At 38.4% G+C, this 24253-nt stretch overlaps 2 protein-coding genes across 3 annotated transcripts in view; one reads left to right on the plus strand and one right to left on the minus strand.

Annotated features, from left to right (window-relative positions):
- Positions 1-15703, minus strand: part of Fbxo9 (F-box protein 9) — a 49954-nt gene extending 34251 nt beyond the window's left edge. Inside the window, exons 1-4 of one of the 2 annotated variants that reach the window (XM_047557831.1) lie at positions 15360-15703; positions 7657-7743; positions 5441-5599; positions 2624-2681 (exon numbers count right to left, since the gene is read on the minus strand). In XM_047557831.1, the coding sequence (XP_047413787.1) occupies positions 2624-2681; positions 5441-5587 (205 nt within the window). In that variant the 5' untranslated portion in view covers positions 5588-5599; positions 7657-7743; positions 15360-15703. Of the gene's footprint in view, positions 1-2623; positions 2682-5440; positions 5600-7656; positions 7744-12494; positions 13066-15359 lie in introns of those variants that run through there. The other variant, XM_047557830.1, reaches the window with a different exon arrangement.
- Cilk1 (ciliogenesis associated kinase 1) overlaps positions 15563-24253 on the plus strand; it is a 54750-nt gene continuing 46059 nt past the window's right edge. Inside the window, exon 1 of the mRNA XM_047557829.1 lies at positions 15563-15828. The gene's annotated coding sequence lies outside the window, so the exon portion shown is untranslated. The remainder of the gene's footprint in view (positions 15829-24253) is intronic.

The raw sequence follows: 24253 nt of genomic DNA on the forward strand, positions 1-24253 counted from the left end.
AATAAAATCAAATGTTTCCTATCTCATGTAATGCAGAGTGTTTGAAATTTTACCTTTAAATCAAACTTCCTTTCGCTTAGCTGCTTTTTATTTGGCCAAATAACTTTAAGACCCATTTTTTATAAACCTCCTAGTCAAGTGGTTTAGAGCTGTAATACTCAATAATCTCTCTCCACAGAGGGAGGCCACTGAAATCTGGGGCTGCAGAGGCTAACTAGTTCTTTTCCCCCTTGGATGAATTCTATTCAATTCAATATATTCTGCCATGTTCATTTTTTTCACTTTTAAAATTGTTGCATTCATGATTGGATTTGTTGTTACATATTCATACATGCACACAATATAATTTGGCCAGTATCACTCCCTAGCACTTCCTCCCTCCCACCACTTGGTCCCTTTTCCTCTTCTGGTCTCCCTTTAATTTTCATGAGATCTGCCCCACTTTTTTCTTTTTCCCTACTAGCTTCCACATGAGAGAAAAAGTACAACACTTGAACTTCTGAGTTTGACTTATTTTATCATAATGTTTTCCATTTTCCTGCACATGATATGTAATTCTTCATTATGGCTGACTAAAACTCCATTGGGTATATATACACATTTTCTTTATCCATTCATCCACTGAAGGATACCCAGGCTGGTTCTGTAGTTTGGCTATTGTGAATTGTGCTGCTATAAACATGAGAATGCATGTAACTATAGTATGATGACTTTAATTCTTTAGGATATATACAACACAAACAACAGTATAGCTAGGTCATATGGTGGTACCATTCCTAGTCTTTCAAGGAATATCCATACTGATTTCAATAGTGGTTATACTAATTTACAATACCAACAGAGTAAAAGTGTTCCTTTTTCTCCATGTCCTCTACAGAATTTTGTATTCTTGATGATTGCTATTCTGACTGGTGTGAGATAAAAATCTCAGTGTAGTTCTGCATTTCCCTAATTGCTAATGATGTTGAACACTTTTTCATATACTTGTTGGTCATTTGTATTCCTTCTTTTGAGAGATTTAATTCATTTGCCCATTTATTAATTGGGTTGATTTTTTGGTGTAAAGTTCTGACTTCTTTATACATTCTAGATATTAATCCTGTCAGAAGAGTAGCTAGCAAAGATTTTTCTCCCATGCTGTTGGTTCTCTCTTCACATTCCTAATTGTTTCCTTTGCTGTGCAGAAACTTTTAAATTCGATGCTGTCTCATTTATTAACTCTTGGCATTATTTCCTGAGCTTTAGGGATCCTATTGAGAAAGTTGTTGCCTGTCCTGGAGTGTTGACCCTAAATTTTCTTTTAGGAATGGCATAGTTTCTGTTCTAATATCTTTGATATATTTTGAGATGATGTTCGTGCAGGGCAAGAGATGAGTCTGGTTTCATTCTTCTACTTATAGATAACCAGTTTCCCCAGCACCATTTTTAAAAAGGCTGTCTTTTCTCTAATGAATGTTTTTGGCACATTTGTCAAGGATCAAATGACTGTAGATGTATGGATTTGTTTCTGTGTCTTCTATTCTGTACCACTGGTCTATGTGTCTGATTTTATGCCAGAACCATGCAGTTTTTGTTACTATAGCGCTGAAGTATAATTTGGAATCAGGTATCGTGATGCCTCTAGCATTTTTTTTTTTTTTTTCATGTTCTATTTTAATCTGGGTGAATTACCATGCACTAAGCTGAATTGGGAGTCTTACAAACAAATGAAGACTGCATAGGGATTTGACCAATGGGACCTTTTTAAGGTTTAAAATGTTTAAGAAACCTGCAAAGAAATAAAGGAACAGTGAATGGTGTTGTTTTTTGGGTATTTCCAAATGATTGAAGCATGAGCATTTTTCCCATGACTCAATTATCTTTACCATAAAAAATGAAAACACAACTACAAAATCTATTTTGGTTAACAGTTCCATCACTCTGAATACATATGCATTTCTAGTGGATTATTAAAAGAGAGCCAGGTTTTGGAAGGGGTGGGGGGGAAGGAAAAATAACAGAATGAATCAAACACCATTACCCTATGTAAATGTATGATTACACAAATGGTATGCCTCTACTTCATGTACAAACAGAGAAACAAGTTGTACCCCATTTGTTTACAATAAAAAAAAGATTTTAAAATTAAAAAAAAAGAATGTCACTGGCATTTTAATTGGAATTGCATTAAATCTGCAAAATGCAAAAAAAAAGACAATTAAAGATGAAGCATATTCTTTTGGTAAAATGTAAATTAGAACTTAGAAAGGAAAACATCTATATATTCCTTGATTTATTCCTTATATTTCTGTCCTCTGAAGTAACTTTCACCTATGAAAGTGTATCCTATTTTAAAATGAATACAATTTTTAAGATTTTATTAATGAAGAATAAACACTAAAACTAAATGTAGAAAAACATTATTTTACTCATCCTTCCAATATGATGTTTCCCCAGAAATATTTTTTGGAAACAGACAAGCTGTATAGAAATAAAATCATAAAATTTTTTGATATAAAAATTCATTTCAAATATAGGAAGATTAATGTTCTATACTATTTTTAGTTTAGTTAAAAAAATCTGTAACAAAGAGTTCTTAAAAAAAAATTGTCATAAGTATATGATCTTGGGCCTTCAGTTTTACCTTCATAGAGAGCTCCATTTTGTTCTTCTTCTACTGCTTTTAGGAAGAGTTCTCGAGCCTATAAAAATAAAAAGTGAAAAATCACTTTTGAAAATCTGTATTAAAAGTGAATATGGATGGCAGGAGGATCTTTTCAACAAAAGGTGCTAGCCCAATTGGATATTGATAGGCAAAACAATGCACTTGAACTAAACTTCATATCTTACATAAAAATTAACTTGAAATGAACCATACAGTTAAATGTAAAACCTATGAAACTATTAGAGAGGAAAAAAAATGTAAGAAAATCTTGGAGACCTAGGATTATGCAAAAAGAGTTCTTACATTTGACACCAAAAGCAAGATTCATAAAAGGAAAAGTTGGCTGGTAAATTGGACTTCATCAAAAAATTTTGTTCTACAAAATTCCAGGACTTGTATCTAGAATACATAAAGAACTCTCAAAACTCAACAGTAATAATATAAACAATCCATTTTAAAAAGGCATAAACATTATTTTACAGAGAGGATGTAAGGATGAGAAAAAAGCACATGATAAGATATATGACATTATTATCCTTTAAGGAAATGCAAATTAAAATCACAGTGAGATATGGCAAAAATTAAAAAGTAGTGACAATACCAAATGTTAATGAGGACACATAGAAATTGGATCACTCAGACACTGCTGTTGGAAATACAGATACTTGGGAAAAAGTAGTGACAATACCAAATGTTAATGAGGACACACAGAAATTTGATCACTCAGACACTGCTGTTGGAAATACAGATACTTGGGAAAAGACTGGCAATCTCTTTTAAGACAAAACAAGCACTTACCATAGAACCCAGCGAGAAATGAAAACTTATGTTCATGCAAAAACCTGCATACAAATATTCACAGCAGTTTTATTCACAATAGCCCCAAACTAGAAACAAATATTTTTCAACCACTGAATGGTTAAAAAAAAAACGGGAACATTTCTACCAGGCAATACTGTCCAGAAATAAAAAGAACAAACTGCTGACACACATGAACAGATTTCAAGAGAATTATGTCCAGCTGAAAAACGTCTACCTCAAAAGGTTATATACTGTGTGATACTATTTTCCAAACATTTTTGGAATGTAAACATAAAATGGAGAACAGATTAGTGGTAGCTGCCAGTGGTTAGGAATAGCTGGGGAAGTAGGAGGGAGAGTGTAACTATAAGAATAAAGGATCCTTGAGGCAATAAAATAGTTTGTGAAAGTTGTCAGAATCTAAATGTAGTCACTTATGTCAACTTTAGCAAAATAAAGCTGGGGTATCATGAGGGAAGGGCTCTCATACATGATTTGCCTGAAAATAAGAACTACTACAAGAGACTCTGCCATAACTACAAACTTGTCCAAAGATCATGGAAACTCACAAAAGAATATTTCTACAAGAACATCTGTCTAGCAGGTAATTGCCTGTCAACCTTGAGTTGATGCCACAGTTGTTATTAACTCTTGTAGACAAAGTTAACTATTTCAAAACAATTTATGCAATCTTACTCATTTTACCTTTTAAACAACTCCTTTGCCCCCCGAATATGCCTAATGGCCTACTATAGCATGCACATTCCAGAATGCAACCTGCTTATTCTGCAATAAAATTATTTAAAAGTCACACTCTGTTATTATTTAGGTTGGCAAGTTCTGTTTTTTTTTTTTTTGGTAGCAGGGATTGAACTAAGAGGAGCTAAACCACTGAGCCACATCCCCAGTCCTTTTTTAATATTTTATTTAGAGACAGGGTTGCGATGAGTTGCTAAGTGCCTTGCTAAGTTGCTGAGGCTAGCTTTGACCTCTTGATCCTCCTGCCTCAGCCTCCATAGCCGCTGGGATTACAGGCTCGTGGCACTGTGCCTGGTGACAGGTTATATATCTTGATTGTGGTAGTGGTTATACAAGCTACCCATGTAATAAAATTGCATAGAACTATTTATACACATACACATGGATAAGTATGTGTAAACCCAGAGGATATATGAATAAGCTCTATGGACTATACCAATGTCTTTTTCCTACTTTTTTGATACTGTACTACAGTTAGGCAAAACCTTACTACAGGGAGTGGGGGGAGGCTGGGTGAAGGGTGCATGGAACTTCCCTGCATTTGTGAACCTGTAATTATTTTTAAATAAAAATTAAAACAAGTTTGGCAGATTTTAGTCATCATGGTAATGTCAATTATTTAATGACTAACTGTAAACAAAAACTTAGATCTGATGGTGTGAAGATGAAGCCTCTGTAAAAGAGGATAATGAAAAATGAAATCGTGTGCTGTGCTTACTCCATGTGATTAAGTACTGGAGAGCAGTGAGTAGTTAGCATTCAAAATATCTTCACTGTAAGCATTTCAAATTTTTCCAGAATGATTAATACAGCATTATAGGTTCAACTTAAAATATAACAAAACATTACATTAAATTAAGATTGCCTTTGAAAAGGCATTAAGATTTGAACAATTTCTTTTTTCTTTTGGGGCTTCTGCTAATAAATTCAGAGGCATTAATCTTTTAGGGATCAAGTGATTCTAAAGGATCTACAAATTAACAAAAGACAATTCCATGAAGATAGCATATTTACAGGGAGAGAAGCCCACCCACCGCAGTGGTATCATGCAAAGCACCTGAAAGTGAGGAATGTATAAATTGGCATTTTAGTTGAAATTTTTTTACAGGAAGAAGAATTCTTTTATTTGATAAATTATGTGATTATGTCACCAGAATATTACAAATGATTACTTATGTCAGTGAAAATCCTATGTGGGGGAAAAAAGTAATTTGTTAAAATGTCTTAAATACTTAACTTTTCTTCTTTTGCCAGTTCTTGTTTTCCTTTGGTATCTGCTGCTGCTTTCAGTAAAGAGCCTCTTGCTGCTTTGCAAGGTCGAGTTTCTAAACTACTAGAGCCTACACCTGGGGCAAGTTCAAACATCCACTGAGCACGGAACATCTGGAGTTGTGCCTAAAAGGAGAAAAGCATTTTAGTACTCATTAAAGACAGGTAGCTAAACTATGGAACAATTTATAATATTTTCAACATCTATTTCCAGGTATATATTCTTATTATTCTAAGACCAAAACATTCTTACAAATGACTATTAAATAAATATTTATCATCTTCTCAAATAATTTTCTACTTAAAAATTTAAAGAATAAAAATTAGCCTCAAATAAGTCTGATTATACAGTAAAAGAACTAACAGTATTGGAGAGCCAAATTTAAATTAGAATCAAAAATATAAGTCATGACTTAGGGACTGAAATGTAAAGCTTCCAATAATTTGTTAATGGATATATCATTTGTAGATATTAAGAATGCTGCTTTAGCAATGTGGTTCCATAGGTGAGTTCAAAGTCTTTCTTTTAATAAATATTCCCTATTTCAAGGAGAATATATTTTTTTCTAACACCTACCATATTAAGTATGTGAAATAAAAAAAGTGAAGCCTTCTATATGGTAGACTGTGATGGACTCCTTTTTCAGGAATAAAGAACTTGTACCCCAAATTTCTGAAGAACCACTTGAAAACAACACTGAATTGTCAACCCTTTGGGTATTGCCTCAGCTTGGCCACACTGCCTTCCCAGTCCTCACTGATGGTTTTCTCATGACTCAGGCCAGCCTTGAAAGGATATCTATCTTCAGAACTCCCACAGGATTGGCTAAGGACGTCCATTAAGGTTGCCCTCTTTTCCCTTTTTTGCCTCCCTCCCACCATTCCTCTCTTCTATAATCATTGATGCTAAGAGTGCTTCTCAATAAAATCTCAATTTTATTGAGAGAAGTGGCAATCTCCACTTCTCTGTTTCCCTCCCAGGGAGACCACACTGGGGTATCCCCACTCCCAAAAATAGCCACTGTTAATAGAATTGTATGTATTATTGTTAGCTTCCTTTTAAAACGTACATATAAAATGTTTTAAAAATAGTTTTTTCTCTATATCCTGGACACTGGTCTGGTTCCCACATATGGTTCTAGTATGCCATATGCATACCTCTGACTTACAGAATCTTCAGCAGCATTTCAAATAGACAAGCTCATTATTATAAAGCTCATGAATTTAATAATTCGCTTAAACTTCTTTTTCCTATTTCAATGCACAAAGATTTACCTCATCTTTTTAAATGGCTGCAGTGCATCTCACCCTATGAATGCATCATTACTTAACATAAGTGGATATTTAGGTCATTTGACACTTTTGCATATAAACATCTTTGCCTATGCATATTTACTCACTTCCTCCATTACTTCCCTGGGGTTAATGTACTGGAAGTGCTGTTTCCAGGGGAATTCATGTTTTTCATTTTGATCCATATTGCCAATCTGACTTCCAGAAAAATTGTGGCAATTTATACTTTTGTGTATATTGCATGCGTGATCTCACAGCCTCATCAACAATAAACAATATTTACCAAACAGATTTAAAAAAATTTTTTTTCCTGGACCCAGGGGCACTTTACCACTGAGCTAAATCCCCAGCACCCACCCTTTCCCCTTTTTTGGTCTTTCTAAGTTGCCCAAGCTGGCTGTGAACTTGCAATATTCCTGCCACAGCCTCCTCAATAGCTGTGATTACACGTACTTTTCCATTAACTGTCCATTCACATATTTCCATCCCATGTTCCTCTTATTTATAAGAGTGGTCAGTAGATTATCAATCCTCTGCCTATATGTGGTGAACAGTTATTCTAGTTATTTGCTAAATATTATGCACGTGTTTTAAAACTTTTAGCTGGTCAAACTTGTCAATCTTTTTCTTTAAAGTTATGAGTTTTGAGTGATGCTTAAGCCTTATTTTGAATATTTTAAAACCATATACTGAAATACATGGCAGCAATAAATATTTCTTTCATAGAAAAAAAAATATATAACATAGTTTAAGTATTCTATAAAGCAATATGCAAATACAGTTAAATTCAACACAAACACAAACCTGCGAATCTCCATAATTATGACCAATTTCTGTTTATGTAAGGAAGCAGTGGAATAAGAATTAAAAATATAATTGAAGATACATGCCTGCAGATCTGTTTCAGCAGGACTTTCATTTTCTTCATCATCTCCTGCTCTGACAGTATCAGAATGACAATCTTCCTCAGCTTCTGCCTAAGGAAAAAAGAACAAAATAACATAAGGATTATTACACTTTCATGTATACTGCCTAAGAGTTTCCCTTTGTAATCTAATCTCCTACTCAGCTACTTGGTACTTAATACCACAATGTCAATGGTCTGTGGAATCCTCTTTAAAATCCAAGTCTGTAGGGTGCATTTGGGATCTTATTATTTATTTCCAAAGGAAAATGAGTCTGAAAGGTATATTCTTAATTCCAAACCACAGTATTAACATCACCATGAATCTTAATATTCTGATCCCCTAAACTTAGTATCAATTCCATTCATCCAAAAATCAATCTAATTATACATAAAATAATTCAAGTTCATTACTATTCATAAATGATTTAATATAATTAGGTAAATGAAGCCAGTTCCTTCTTCAATACATATCCTATAAGCATTTACTCCTAAACTACTTTCACTTATCCTAAGAAAAAGATGAAATAATAAAAAGAACACCTATGTTTTCCTACAAAAAGATGAAATAAAATAGAACACCCCTGTTTTCATTCTTGGTTCCATAACAAAACAAGGGTATTTTATCTTAACTTTTAATGAAAAAAATATTTAAATATATTCAAGAGTAAAGAGAAGTGTAATTAATCTTCAAGTAATTGTGATTCAGCTTCAGTAATTACCTATGTGAACAAAAATTCCTTAATATCAAATACCAACTCAGTATTCATATTTCTGAAAATAGTTTGTGAAATTGATTCAATTATGTGCATGTGATTACATGACCAATGTAATTCTACATCATGTACAACCAGAAGAATGAGAAGTTATGCTCCATATATTTAAGTCAAAATACATTCTACTACACATACTATCATGTATAACTGAGAATTAAAAAAGATTCAAATAAGGTACCCATGTTGCAGTTTATTGATACATTTCTTTTGTAATCTTCTTGTCTTGTTTTTTTTTCCCCCCACCCCCCTAATACTGGGGATTGAACCCAGGGCCCCAAGCATCTAGGTAAGTGCTCTGCCACTAAGCTATATCTGCAGTCCTTTTTTGGAGACAGGGTCTTGCTATGTTGCTGAGGCTAGTCTCAATCTTCTGATTCTTCTGCCTTAGCCTCCTGTGTAGTTCGAATTACAGGTGTGTGCTAGAATGTCTGGTTTCTCTTTTTTATAACTTATTTGGGATGAAAAGGGACATTTTTGCTGCAGCATCAGTAAATATGTTCCTCTGCCCTTTTACTTCCTATAAATTGTGACTGATCTAGACAGGCTTATTAGATTTTGTTGATTTTCTTCTTCTTCTTGTTACCCAAGACTACCTCACGGTGATGTTGCATTTTTCATCCAGAAGGGAAATGTTCTGAAATGCAGTTGACAAAGTGATATGGCAGATGTTTCAAACACAATCATTTCAGTTCAACTAAGGCAAAAACTCAAGTAATTTTAGTGTTCACGAACTTTAGCAAGTTCTTACCAGAATATTATTTCATGCCAATGAAATAGAGTTGTTTTCCCCTAGATTAGCTTCTTTGCTGGTAAGCTTAATGATAACCAATCAGATAAAAATTGATACAATTGTTAAAATACTGTAAAATCAACTCCACTGGATACCAGTGTACAATGTTTTAGTAGGTGGTTAGAAAGGATAAAATTGCTCAGAAAATGTTTAGTTGTGGTACAGAGTTAGGTAAACAGTTTTTATTTCAAGGATCGCTTAAGACTACAGTCCAGGGCTGGGGGTGTAGCTTAATGGTAGAGTACTTACTCAGCATGTTTCAAGCCCTGGGCTTGATCCCCAGCATCACCTGGTGACAAAAATGAAAAACTACAGTCCACTGAAAGATGTCCCTTCTTGTATATAACAGGCACATTATTAAACGTGCTCTGTAATACGACTTCTGCTTATTAATATTTTAAATGCACTAGGAAAGTTCATCAAAGAATTGTAACAGTAAATGCTTTTATCAAGAAACCCATTTTATCTGTCTTATAAATCCAACTTTTACATATTGGAGCGGTTTAAGGTGGAATAATGCTGGACTAGAAATACTGCGTGTGGCTTTGGACTTAATGGAGATCTCAGGTTAGAATCCTTCCATTTTATCCTTTTAGTCTCAATGTTTGTTAAAATGAATCCTAACTTCTAGTGAAAATGTTGCTTTAGTTCAGTCTATTAGCTAATAGACTTATTACAAATACAGCTTGCTCAACATTTAACGTGTTCAGTCCTATTTAGAAATGTGGCAATAAGGAAAATGACCTTGAAGTTTAACTAGAAATAATAATAAAACCAATTTTACCTAGTTCCAAAGTTAGCAAGTTTTATGATTGCAAATTTTAGCTGTAAGTTATTTCCAGGAAAAAAAAAATGTTTCCACTAACACTGCTCTTTGAACACAAAAACCAGATATACTTGCACTACATTACAGTGCAACATAAATAAGTCTTTGTATCTTACCTCTGGAAACCAGACTCCAAGTAGGGATTGCTTTTAACACTTGAACTAGTTACATTAGTAGGTAGTAAAATGCTTGGCATATTTATTTCAGTGAAGAAATAAATATGAGGCAGTTAAGTTGGGAGCTTTTTCTACTGCTTTGGTTTGGCTTAGTGTCCCCCAAAGGTCCATGTGTTGAAGGCTCAGTCACCAGGGTGGCACTACTGGGAGTTAGCAGAACATTTAGGATGTAGAGGCTTGTGGGTTGTCCTTAAATCACTGGGGGTATGCCCTCCAAATGAGTTGTTGGACCCCTTTTTCTTCTGCTTACTAGCTATGAAGTGAGTAGTTTGCTGCACTATGTACTCCTATCAAGATGTCCTACCTCATCAGAGGCCCAAAGCAATGGGGTCACTGGATCTTGAAGTAAAATCTCTAGACCCATGAGTCAAAATAAACCCCTTGTCTTCAAAACTTATCTCAGGTGTTTTGTTATAGTAACAGGAAGCTAATATGCCTATTAAGAACATCTCTAGTAGGAAAATATGAGAACTGAATGTATAGATCTCTTTGAAAAGTATATTTCTCAGGAGACTGATTTATTACTGTATACACTAAACACTGTCAATCTGAGAAAAGGGTCCTATGGGGTATTCTTTTAGTAATGTAGCTTTCTACCTCTTGCCTAGCAATTAGACTATGCTGACTTCATCTGAAGAGATTCCCCTGCTTTCTCCAATTAGCGCTTGTGGTCAGAAGCATTTTTCAACCCTTTCTAATTGCCCCTCTTGTGTCCCCTAATACAAGTTATTTTTGTTTCCTTCACTGGAATTAGTGCACTGAGGACAGGGAATGCATCTTGGTTATCTTTGCAACCTTAGGGCCAACATATAGCTTAATTCACAGTACAGGCCGAGCTAGGTATCAGCTCTCTCCTCTTCAGAGACTTGTGTTAAGAGATTTGATAATTTCTAAAGTTCCTTTGCAGATGTGACATGTCATGATCAAAAGTTTATCATAAATCATCTTACAGGTTTGGTTGAAAATCTATTATACTAAAGTCTGACACCATACCAGGCTGAAAACAGATACTCAAAAAAAATTGGCTGAATTAACAAAATTCCATGTGGCTATATAATGCATATCTCAAAGATGGGGAAAACTGTAACAAGGTAACATCTTCCTTCTCCCCTGAACTTCTGTGTTATAACAGATTATAGTAATTACCTCGATTTTGACAGTATTACAGAAACAAAAATTTGTTTTACTACATTTGGTCAACTCAAATTCTACTTGAGATAAATAGGCCCTCAGCTACCACCCGGAAGTTTTCACTTTTCTTCATAACTGAGTTTGATCTAAATATCACCTTTCACTAGACTAGCTCACAGTTCTGAGCAGCTCAAGTTTTCATTTTACTTGTTTGACAGATAGGATTAGCATAAAGGTTAAGGGCTTAAACCTGGTCAAAGAATTAAGAAAGTTTAGAGGCAGAGTCAACTGGTGCTTTCCCCATCCTCCAGCATTAGTTATAAGAAATAAATTCATTCAGTCATTTCACTTATTCAATAAATATTTGAGTTTTCTGAGAGCTTGTTTGGTACCATTTCATCCTTGATTCATTTAGCCCTGGCCAGAGTGAGTTTCTCAGATGGACAATTTATAGGACATCAAAGAAAGGCACAGAGTAGGGACTACAGTCTCCTGCTATTCGTGCTGTCAATCTCCGGAGCTTAGCTGTTTCTCCGTTTGGACTTCAAAGCAGCTGCTTAGGCCCTCAATGCCATGAAAGTGAGACAGGATCCCTCCAACCCCACTCCGCCAGGACTACCTGCCAGCATCCTACATAGGCACTGCGTTTAAACTCAGACCTCCTGAAAGGGGCTGGAATCGCCTCTCTACGGGTTTAGCTTTCCAGAAGAGGAGCAATCAACAAGTGTCTGCTTGCCAGGGCTCCCTCCCGAATTCAGATGTAGGGAAGTGCAGCAGACCTCAATCCTCAAAAGCTCACTGCTTTTGATAAAAATCACTGGAGAGGTGCGAGATTGGTTCTACGTAGTCAGTAAGGCTGGGCATTTTTCTGGGCTGTACTGCAAACCCTCTTTCCTCACATCAGGGACGGTTGGGGAGTTCGTCTACCAGGAATGAACCCTGGGGAGCCGCAGAGACAGTATTCCCTCAACTCCTCTTCAGGTCAGGGCCCTATACTGGTGGCCGCCGTGCAGCTCCGACTGCTCCCGGTCTTCCCTCGGCCTCCACCCCGAGGCCCAGCCCCTCCAGCACCCCGCCCCCCGCCCCCCGCCCTGCAGTGTCCCCAGGGTCCCCTCCCCAAGTTACCATGCTGGCGGGGCGGCCGGCCGCGGTCGAGGGGCTCTGTGCGCCCCCTCTGCACCGCCCCCCAAAAGAGGGGTGCTCGGTGTCGGGTGTCTACTCCTGCCTGTCTACTGCAGCTGGGCTTAGCAGAGTTCTCGGTCGGAGAAGCGCACCAGGCAGCGGCAGTAACTGCGGGCCCGGCGTACGGCAGCCATCTTCGCGGGACAGGGGGCCAGATCCGGGCGCGCTGGAGCGGCGGCCGGGTACTCGGGCTGCGGAGGGGCGCCGGTTGCCACGGAGGACCGTAGGAGCGCTAGAGCGTCGGCCCTGCTGGAGACCCCGGACGCCGCTGCGGAGCTGCCCGCTCTGCTGCGGAAGCCTGCGCCGACGCACTGAGCATGCGTAGTGTCGCCGCCGCGGTCCGTGCGCGCCGCGGGCTCCCCGGCCGCTCTGCCCCAGCGGCGGTCGAGGGGGGCGTGGGCCTACTGTGTGTGCGAAAAGACGCCGGGTGCGGCAGTCCGTCCACTGTGTTCGGCCCAGTGAACACCGAGGCAAATGTGAACAGGCGTTAGCTCAAAAATGTTTTCTCCTAAGTTTGGGGTTGAGCCCTAGTCAAGCCTTCCCCGAGGAGAATCAAACTGGATATTCCAGACAGACGCGACACAGTCGTGGGCACTGGGTGTGCGCCAGGAATGCAGCAGCAGTTACAGGCTGTTATGAAAATTAATCTTAAGAGCACAGACTCGAGGCTAAGGAAAGGATGCACTTATGTGCGCAGCAGGAGGGCAAGAAAACAGCCCACGGGAGGCGCATCCCACTACAAATCCCACAATGCAATGGGGGAGGCGTGCGGCTCCGGCCGAGTCCTGCGGAGACACGTTGGCGTGGCACTCTGGGATTTATAGTCCGCTGCTGCACGTTGAGCGCCGGGACTGCCCCACCTGCCTGCTCCACCTCTTAAAGCCCAAACACTTCATTTCACTTCAAGGGGAGGCACACTTGTTTAGCACTACAAATCTTTATGGGTGTATGTTTTATGAGAACGCACAGGCGTCATAGCCTCTTACCTTCCTTTAGCAAACATTTATGAGTATAAAGTTTCTGTAAGGGCCATCGATTAATTGTCACCAGGATTCGGGCCCACATTCTGCAAGCTCACAGAACTTAAATTTAATTATTTTATTCTGAAGTACCTAGAAATGCATCTACTGCAGAGAATGGAGACCAAAAAAGGGGCATGATTTGATGAGCTACAATAAGGAAATCCAAATACTAAGGTACACCTTTCTGTTGGGTGTGTTTTTATTTGCACCCTAAATTAACTACCTATAAAAGGTACCTCCATGTTTAAAAGAAGCCAACAATTTTAATAGTTCTTAAAGGAGATTATAAGGCTTACGTCTCAAGGAAAAATTTTCTCCCAATGATCCCTTTAAAATTGGATTTTGAAATTTAAATTGATGAAAAGGTTTAGGATTTATAACAAATGAAAATGATTAAAAGGACTCATAATTTCTAATATCAGTTTTGGAAACAATGAGATTGAAGTAATTTTAAGAACTACTGAAAAATATTGAATGTTTAAGGTAGTCTGGTCAATTAGCATAGATGGTTTTTGTTATTCTAGCAAGTAATAATAAGGCTCAATAAAATAATATTTGTAAAGATAAGTTGAATACCCATTTTATTAAAACATCAGTATGCTTCACACCTATTAATTTTCTCTTTTAGATCAGCTCCACTGCATCCAATAGCCCTCATTACAGGCTTGTATTCTGTCATCGAATTGTATTTACAGGACTGTAATTTTTCCAGGTCCAGCACTGATCTAAGTCTACCTCTATTTGTGAGGTAGACTTGCCTGGACAATTAAATTAGACTAAAAACTGATCATTTTAGTTATGAGTACTATATGATTCATTAGGCTCCTTTTCTACCTATCTTTTCACTGAAGAAATTTTCATTTGCCATATAGTTTAGCTGTTATATAGGTAAACACAAAGGTAGATAAATGTTATACATTTGCCCAGTAGCAGGATGACCCTTTACCTCTTGGAACAGGAAATCTAAGGGATTTTGACTATCTAGTAGGTTTCTTCAACAGTAGCAAGAGGAGAGAGGGATTCCAGTCTTTGGTTAGATTCTTTCAGGGGAAAAAAAAAAACACCCAAATCTTCAGTTCTCAGGATTGGGAAATAAGTAGTGAAAGAAAATTGATATAGTAATAAACTGGGAAATTTAACTTCAGAAAAGAATCCTCAATGGTTGAAGGGATACTGATTTGTTAATTAAAATTGTGTTGTTTAAGGAAGTGTGATTCTCCTGACCAGAAACATCCACACCAGAAATCCCTACAGTAGGGCCCTAACATTTGTTTTAAATAGCCCTCCAGGTGATTCTGGTGTCTTTTGCAAATGATTGAGACCCACAGGCTTGCAACAGTTACGTAAATTTAAACCAGGGACCTGGGAGCAATTCTTTTTTATAAAGTGCTTCAAAGTCAATCCTTATGATTTAAGATAAAGCCTACAATAAAGTTTGCGAAAAAGAGAATATGTTTAAAAGGTATATGTGTTAGATTTCATATAACTAGTGCAGAAAGGACGATTACTGTGTAGAGGTCATGTAGTAAACCTCACAACCTGGATAAGAATTCAGTCTTTTAAACTTAAAGTGCTAATAATATAAACACTCTTAAAGGTTCAAGTGAATGCTACAGTTAATCGGTTGATTTTTTATTTTAAACATTTTCCAATTATAAAATATATATAACAAAAATTGTCGTTTTAAACATTTTGGAGGATACAATTCAATGGCACTGATTGCACTCAATGTCCTGCAACCTCAGCTACATTTTTGAAAACCAGGAACGTGTATCAGCCAGATTACCTTTAGTTAGTTGTGCTCAGAACGTGCGGGGACAGTCTCCATGTCTACATCATGACGGAGGATCAGTAGGTGGCCTTCGGGTCCCGGGCGGCCGGGTCCCCGCGCTCCGCACCGCCTCGGTGGGGCACCGGGCGAACTGGCCGCGCTGCAGGGACGCGCAGGGCCAGCGAGGGGAGCTGCAGGGTAACTTTTCCCAGGGAAAGCGGCCGGTCGTCCTCACTAGCAGCCACCCTGTCTTTTGTTTGTTTTCCTGAAGGAGGCTGGAGAGCGGCCGGGTTCCTGCTGCACTGCCATGCGCCCCGCGGCCCGGGCGACACGCCGGACCTGCCGGGCGTCCCAGCGCGGAGCCCGCGGCCCGTCCTAGCAGGAATCGCCCCGCTTTCCAGTTCCCCGGCCGGCGGCGGCGCCCCACTCGCCGACTAGCTGCGCTCACCGCAGGGGCGGGCCCCCGCCTGAGTCCGCGGCGCCAGTAAGTAGGGCTAGTGGATGGAGGGGCTGCCACCCCGCGCCCTGCCACGCGGGGGGCCGGGCAGGGGCAGCCGAGGGCGCCTGCCGGTGGCCGGGCGAAGGATGGGGGGCAGGAATAGGCTAGGGCGCTGTGCTTCCTCGGAAACCTCGGGCGTGCGGGTCTTTCCTTCCTGGCATGAAAACTCCGGAGTCTGGACGATTTTGATGGGTGTGTTTACCTTTTCCCCTGAAAGAGAGGGCAAGATCCTGGCCCATTTGAAGCCTCCCGGGGAATGTTTAGGACTGCTCTTGCAATTTTCCTAACTAGGCCCTTGGCTGTCCCGCAAGGGGTCTGTCTGAGCAGAAACCTCCACATACTTATTTGCAACCATTTTTCACTGGATTTCTTTCTGCTATGATTTCTGTTTTACTAACCTGAGTAAATGTTTTGAGAAGGATGCTGAAGGATTTAACAGAATAACCATTTCTTTTGTAATGTTAGCCTTTTAAAGTTTGACAGCCACAGTAAGAGCTTATATAGAATGTAGTTTAATGCATCATCCTGCAGAGAAGAACATTCATTCCCACTTAAAACTAAGTAAAAATTTGCTTTTGCTAAAGCTGGGCTAGGCTGAGGGAATACCACCCTGAATCCTGCCAGCGGACTGGATTTCTCTAAGGTATTGACGTTAGTTATTAATTTATTTTTTGGCCTTCAGCACTCTTTATTAATAGAAGTTTGATAGTTACAGTTTTCATTTCCAAGTGAGTAAGGTTTCAGGGTGTGCCTCAATAGTGAATGGTGCCAATGCTGAATATAAAATTTAAATGAGTTTTAAATTTGTATCGTCAACATATAAATTATTAAGAAGAATTTGTGCCTCAGCCATATGCTTAACTGTGCAAGGAGTTAATATATGCATAAATATGCACATTTGAAATAGTTTCAGAACAAAGCTCTACAATTTGGTAAAGAATCTTTACCAAAAAAAAAAAGTCTTCCTATCTATTTGAGGACCAAGAATTATAAAACCCTAAGCAGTGGGTGTAGAAAAGTGCTGAGATTTTTTTTATTTTAAATGACATCCTGTACCATTTCCCATCTACATCCCCAAGATCCAACCCTGCAGTGACCCTGAACATTTTTTGTTTTTCCCTTTCCACTTTGCCTTGTCCCTTTCTTCCAAGTCAAAATGGTAGCAAGGTGGGAAGGGGAGCCATGGTTCAGACAGTGGAAGGCTGTGTTGGGCTTGCTAGAGCTTACTGAGTAAGCACACCCCCATCTTCCTTGCCAAGGGAACAGCATGTACAGTGATCACAAAGAAATGGTTTCTCTCGCTGAAGTTTCTTACCTACAGTGTGTAAAGGCACTACCAGGGTAATGAACAGGCCATTTGGAGTTTTGTTTATTGACTTTTCAACATCATCAAAGCCCTTTTCATACTTTCCTTGTTTGCTGTTTGTTTTTATCCTTATTGCCTTTTGAGGTTCCTAGTAAAGGTGGAAATTATTTCAATCCTGACACTTTGGAATTTCCCTTTATGATCTTTTCCTTCTTTCTTGTCATCTTCTGTATTGTCGAATCATCAAGACCTTTGAAACGTGTTTTCAGCAGGTCATTCCCTCTGTATTCTACCCTTGTACTTCCTTTCCTGCAGCACTGGAACCACCTTTTTATTCAGCCTCCCAAGATTGGCTCTTAGTGAGCCCTCAATGAATGTTTGCCCAATGAAGGAATGAACCAATGAAGAAGCAGCTTCCCTCTCTGAACTATTCAGCCTTCTCTTGCCCAGCTAATCTTCTTAAATGATCCTTTTATCATGTCTCTTCTGACCTTGCAAACTTCAGTTCCTCTTCATTATCTATTACCTCAGGTCTATACTAGTACATCTGACTTTTCAAGGTTTTTCATAATGAGCCTCACCCTTCTTTGTGCAAAGGATTCTTTGGTTTTCTTTCTGTCCTGAGGGGCCCAGTCTTCTTTCTACTGAAATGTCATTATTTGTATTACTCTCTAGAAACTGCTTTCCTCCTCTCCACTCTTCTTTGTGGAGGAGCCCAAGTCCTACTTTTATAATATTTTCTCTAACTATTTTTTTCTCTTTCTTTAAAGTCTTGGGATACTTGTTTGTTAGCCCTTCATTACATTGCCTGTATTGATCTCTAATTGGCTTAGGTTATTTTAAGCCTCTTTAGGTCAGGAACCATATTTTATGCATGGTAATGTGGTATTGTGGGCTTTGGAGTCAGGCAGAATTGTGGTCAGGGCTTGACTACATTTTTTAGTCACATGGCCATGTGGAATTTTTCTAGTGTTACAATTCTCATGTATAAAATAGGGGAATATTTTCCTAGCCAATTGTGGTGTGAAGGTGGTCTGTAGTGTCTATTCAGTAACTGCCAACCACCTGACAAAGTTCTGTTCATCCCTTGACAACGACTAGTTCTGAATATGTGGCATATATTTAGTAAATGTTTATGGACTGATTTGTAATAGACAACAGTAATGGGTCAGCCAAGAGGTCCAAAGGACCAGCGTAACTACGCTGTGAATCCTTAGTAAGTATTATTCTGCTCTTACTGAATATGACTTGAGCTTAAGTTATTCCTGGCTACAGCTCTGCTTCTGGGATCTGTTGCTATTTTTCCATCTGAACCTTGCCAGGAACACTTCTGCCTTTGGAAAAAAAAAATTTTTTTTTTTTTTAAACTTCTGCTCTTGCAGCAAGCTCTTCCATTTTATTTTATAGGATCTTACTGAGTTAAAGATGTACCTAGGCCTCTATTGATGTCTGCCCTTATAAAAGCATTTTTCTACTTGTGGATTATGAGTGTGTGTGATTTATGTAGGACTACTTACCTATGGTTTTTTGGGGTTTTTTTGGCAGAATTCTGGGTATTGTGACCTTTTTGTATATGTCAATATGTAAGTGTGAATAGTATCTCACTGTTGATTCTTCCATCAGCATTTTTTAGCCTTGGCATTCTGAGAAGGGCTTGTGACTAGAATATCAGAAATCTACTTCCTGTGACTTGGTATTTATGGGTGATATGGGTGACTAAGAGAACACACAAACAGAGGTGTGTGCTGGATGATTTACATTATCATGAGATCAGCTGTATGCTAGTGTGTAGTTGTGCTTACCTTGGAATATAGCCTTAACTTCCTTATAAAAATACATTTGTCCCTATAATGACTGCATGACTGACGTGACCCTACAATATGTACCATCAGAAAAATGAGAAATTACACTCCATTTTATGTATGATTTATCAAAATGTATAAATGCATTGTACTGTCATGTACAACTAATTAGAACCAAAAAAGCCATATGTTCTAGAAAATTACATTGTAAAAAGAATTTGGTGAATCAAGTAATTTTCCAAGACAAATAGCATTAAATTTCTAAGGAAATACTGTGGCAGGGGAAAAAAAATGAGAGATGTCTTTACTTGCAGCCAGAACTAAAAAGTAAAAGAAGCCACTCAGACTCGCCTGAAAATGGTAACTGAGGTTCTGTGGGCATTCATGCTCAGACTCTACTCCTCTTGAGCTGCTGTCTGATGTTAGGATAAAGTACCAGTGTTCAACAAATTTGGGGGAAATAATCAATACATGTTGAAGGCCGCCTCCATTCCTGATTTCCTTGCAAGGAAATTAAAGCATCCTTGTAGGTTGCTGTACCTTGAAATTGAAATCTTCATTGGACAAATGAAGATAGTCCCCCTTTCATAAAGAAATCTGCCTCTTCTAATGGGACTCATTGTGCAGGCTACAAACATGTCCTGTGTAGGTTGATTGAGAAGTTGTGTACAGGCTCAAGATTAGCAAAATATTCATATATCTTTTACCAAAGGAGAAGGAAAGAGTATTGTGGTACACCTTTAGTAGACTAAAACGTGATATATTCACGTTTCAAAAATATTCTACTCTGCCTTGGGTACAATTTCCAGTGCTACAAAGCAAAACAAAACAAAACTAAAAACTATGCTATTCTGAAGATAACAAGAATTCTATTGTTATTAATTGGGTCTCTGAACCTCATCTTATAACGTGAGAATGTTGGATGATGATTAGGTTCCCTTACTGGAAGGAAAAAAAAAGTTCTAATTCTATAGTCTGATGGTTTCCTTAACATTATAGTTTGAACTTAGATTATACTGAATTTAGCTTTCATATCTACCCTGATTAGCATTCAGTTATTCATTATTATACTTTAAAAATTTTCCTTGATTTTAAGTTTGTCATCTTAGCTCAGTTTTTGAAATAGAAGGCTCACCGTAGAACCTCACATTTCACTTGGTACTTTTTCTACCATGATGGGGTTCCATAGTGGGCCCTTGATAAGATCCATTATGATGACAGAACTGTGCGAACCACACATTTTTGAAGAAAGATCGAAGTCTTTTTAACCTTTCTGTAGGCACAGCATGACCTGTGATGAAGTGCTAGTGACATGTGACTGCCCTCATGACTGCTTTAAAAGATAATGCCCCAGAACCAGAAGGATAAAGTTTTATGGTGTAATGTATTTATGTATAACTACTAATTTGACAATACCATGAAAGTTACCAAAGGTTGAACATTCTTAACCCAGAAATTAAAAATCTGAAAAATTTTAAGCATGGACCTAATACCACAAGTAGAAAATTCCACACCTGACTTTATGTGATGGACGGCAGCCAAAATATAGGTACACTAAAAATATTGTATAAAATTACCTTCAGACTATGTATATGTGATATATGTGAAACATAAATGAATTTCATGTTCAGACTTGGGTCCTCTCCCTAAGATAGCTCATATACATATGCACATATCCCAAAATCTGAAAAAAAAAAATCCCAAATCTGAAACACTTCTGGTGGCAAGCATTTTGAATAAGGGATATTCAGCCTGAATCCACACAAACTTGAAGTTCTCAGAAGGTAACAGTTAATGGTTTTGTCCTCTTGCATATAGACTTTGCTTTAAAAGTGAATTTGTCAGAGAATGATTTAACTAAAATGAAGTTGAATGAGAGGAGAGCAAGATATACATGTCTTTGTGTTAGCTGTTGAAAAGCCAGTGTTTTCCAAATCAATGTAAAATTTTTAGAAATACTCATAATTTTGGTACTTTAGTCTCACTATCATTATTCAATTTTTAAAAATTTTTTAAAATTTATTTTTTTGTAAACAAATGGGATACATCTTGTTTCTCTGTACATGAAGTACAGGCATACCATTTGTGTAATCATACATTTACCTAGGGTAATAGTTTTTGATTCATTCTGTTATTTTTTTCCTTTCCCCCACCCCTCCCATCACTCTTATCCCTCTATACAGTCCCTCCTTCCTCCATTCTTGCCCCTCCCCACCCCCCATTTTGTGTCATCACCGCTTATCAGCGAGATCATTCGTCCTTGGTTTTTTGAGATTGGCTTATCTCACTTAGCATGATATTCTCCAATTTCATCCATTTGCCTGCAAATGCCATAATTTTATTATTCTTTATGGCTGAATAATATTCCATTGTATATATATACCACAGTTTCTTTATCCATTCATCAATTGAAGGGCATCTAGTTTGGTTCCACAATCTGGCTATTGTGAATTAAGCAGCTATGAACATTGATGTGGCTGCATTTCTGTAGTATGCTGATTTTAAGTCCTTTGGGTATAGGCCAAAGAGTGGGATAGCTGGGTCAAATGGTGGTTCCATTCCAAGTTTTCTAAGGAATCTCCACACTTCTTTCCAGAGTGACTGCGCTAATTTGCAACTCCACCAGCAATGTATGAGTGTACCTTTTTCCCCACATCCTCTCCAACACCTATTGTTCCTTGTATTTCATTATTCAATTTTGGAAAAAAAAAAAAGGAGGGTATTAGGGATAACAGTGGGGTGAACTTCATGGTACAGGAAAATCACCAATAATCAGAATTACCTTCAGAGGTCCACAGTCGCTCATTCATTCATTCACTCATTTATTCAACACATCTTTCTTATGAGAACCTATATGTAACAGCTATATGCTAGATACTCTTGTAGATATCAGGAATACAGTTTTGAACCTAAAGTTTCTGTTCTCACAGAGCTTATGTTCTGGTGATAAGATGAGCCTGTAACCTGGAAGTAAATAAGCATTATGTGAAGGGTGCTGAAGTACAAAAATGTTTTTGCTTATATGTGGCATTCCTATTTCAGGGGTTGACAAGGTATGGCCTGTGTACTTTATCCTGCCTGCTTCCTGTTTCTGGAAATAAAATTGTCTGGGAAAACCAGTATGGCCACTTATTTATATATGGTCTATGCTTCTACACTACAACAAGAGAGTTCAGTAATCGTGACAGACATGTAGCCTTCAAAGCTTGAAATAGTCACTGGCCTTTCACAGATGCTGACCTCTACTCTGCTTTATTCTTATATTAAGTTCCTGTTTCTTCCTTAGTAGATTTTGTTGATTTGTTTGTTATACATGGTAGTGAAGTATCTCATACTGAGATCTATTGCTTAAATGTGTAATATCTGTATAGGCCATGAATATGTGATACATTTTAATCCCCCCCACATCTTTACCTCACCTACCCTGTTCACCTCTAAAACGGGGTGGCAAGTAGTTGGAGCAGGACCATTGTCTCCCTCACTGGTCTTCATTTGCCTGGGGAGCTCTCACCCCAGCTCATCTAGTTTCATATAGGTCTGGGTGAAGTTATTTTTCTCTAACTCTTGAACATTTTGTTCTTCCTTTAGTTCTTTACATTCCACAAAAACCACCTATGTGTCATAGTTGAAAATCATCTGATTGAAGACTTTTCTTTAAAGCATGGGGCATGAGCACCCTTGGTGGTACAGGAGAAGCGATAGGAACCCGTGGGTCCTTCTCAGGAAATTAGGACCTGGTGCCTGAGGAATTCTTTTCTCAGAAGCTGGGATTGGAGGAGAGGGGCCAAAAGGCATGAAGCAGTTTCTGGGGCCTGGGAAGCACACCAGAATAACTTACTGTCTTCTGCTAGCATCTACTTGATACAATAACCAAAAACATCTTGAATGAAGTCTCTATCAAGGTAAAGACAAAGGAAGTTCCACAGAAAGAAGGTTCTTTTGGCCTAGGAGCTGTTGCTCCCAATGCAGAAAAAAGCACTACTCCAAGAGGCAAAATGCATAAAAGATTTGTTTGCCAAAATGTATATGGGCAGAAGAATTAGGCCCTACGGTCAAAAACCTAAACTATTTTTAGCACCCCTTTAAAATAATTAATTTACTCTTGTAAAGTTATGACACGTTTGAACTTAGAGTATGAAGTGTAGTCATGAGCCTGTAAAGGTAGAATGAATTCAGAAGTATCATGAGAAGGGTCATCTATGAATTTTGCACATAATCCAAGTTTCCTATGAGGACAGATGGACATACAGAATCTTTTCAGGATACAGTGATGAAGTCTAAGGAAGATAAGCTCCTTCTAAGGGTCTGAAGAGTGTAAATGGGCTTGGTAAATCACAACTCAGAGAGAATCCCAAGTTACACATAATTTTATGTGATCTTAAAAAAATGCACAATTGTGACATTTATCCCATGACTACTAGGATTTCAAAATAAAAACAGAATACAATCGTCCTGGCTCCCAGCTTGTTTTCCAGGCTGTGAATGAGCAGGGCCCCTGATGTCAACTGCTGGTCATGAACAGATGTTTTTTGCCTCCACTGAGGATTGAAGCTGAGGGGAGGGAATTGGGGCACAGGACAGGAAGGTTTCCCCAGTGTCACTTAGAAAGGAGAGTCCTAATGTGTATTTCAAAGATTTGCTGGAATTCTTTCTCTGTTAGTTGCATACAGCCTTACCCAAAGGCCAAAGACCTGATCTGGTGGCATGGAGAGTCCTATCTGTGATTGAGGGCTCCCAGCATTCTATGGTATTTACTATTCTTCCACTTCAGAACTTCAAAACATTTCTGTTCAAGTCAAACAATTTTCTGATCTTTACTTTGGACATGAGGAAATAGAAGCACTGAAAGTTTTGAAGTACTTACATAAGGAGGTACAGAAAATAAATTGCTAAGTTTAAACTTCAAATTGGGGCCATTCAAACCGTCTTTGAGGACCTGCTGTGTGCAAACACAAATCCAAAGGTGGTGTAGGTTGCATCCTGGCAAGAGGGTCACTCACCATGGGGGCAGGGACCACAGTGAGGTGAAGACAGGTACTGTGGTGTTATGGGTGAGGACCTTTAACTGTGGCTGTCTCTGTGGGTTGGGCAGGAGGCTCCAGAAATGGTATGTGTTAGCTGTACTAATGGAAGAAAAGGAAGCGATTCTTAACTTTGGGGCCTGGCTGAGGCACTGGGGTACCTGTTCCTCTCTTGACAGAGAGTCATTGCAGAGCATAGAGAGCCCTGTTTTCTTCATTGACCTTTGTGCATGCAAGGAAAAAAGTGGAAAAGTTTATCCATGTTAGACAAATGCTAGCTT

Source organism: Sciurus carolinensis, chromosome 7, assembly GCF_902686445.1.
Source record: "Sciurus carolinensis chromosome 7, mSciCar1.2, whole genome shotgun sequence".
NCBI classification, from domain to species: Eukaryota; Metazoa; Chordata; class Mammalia; order Rodentia; family Sciuridae; genus Sciurus; species Sciurus carolinensis.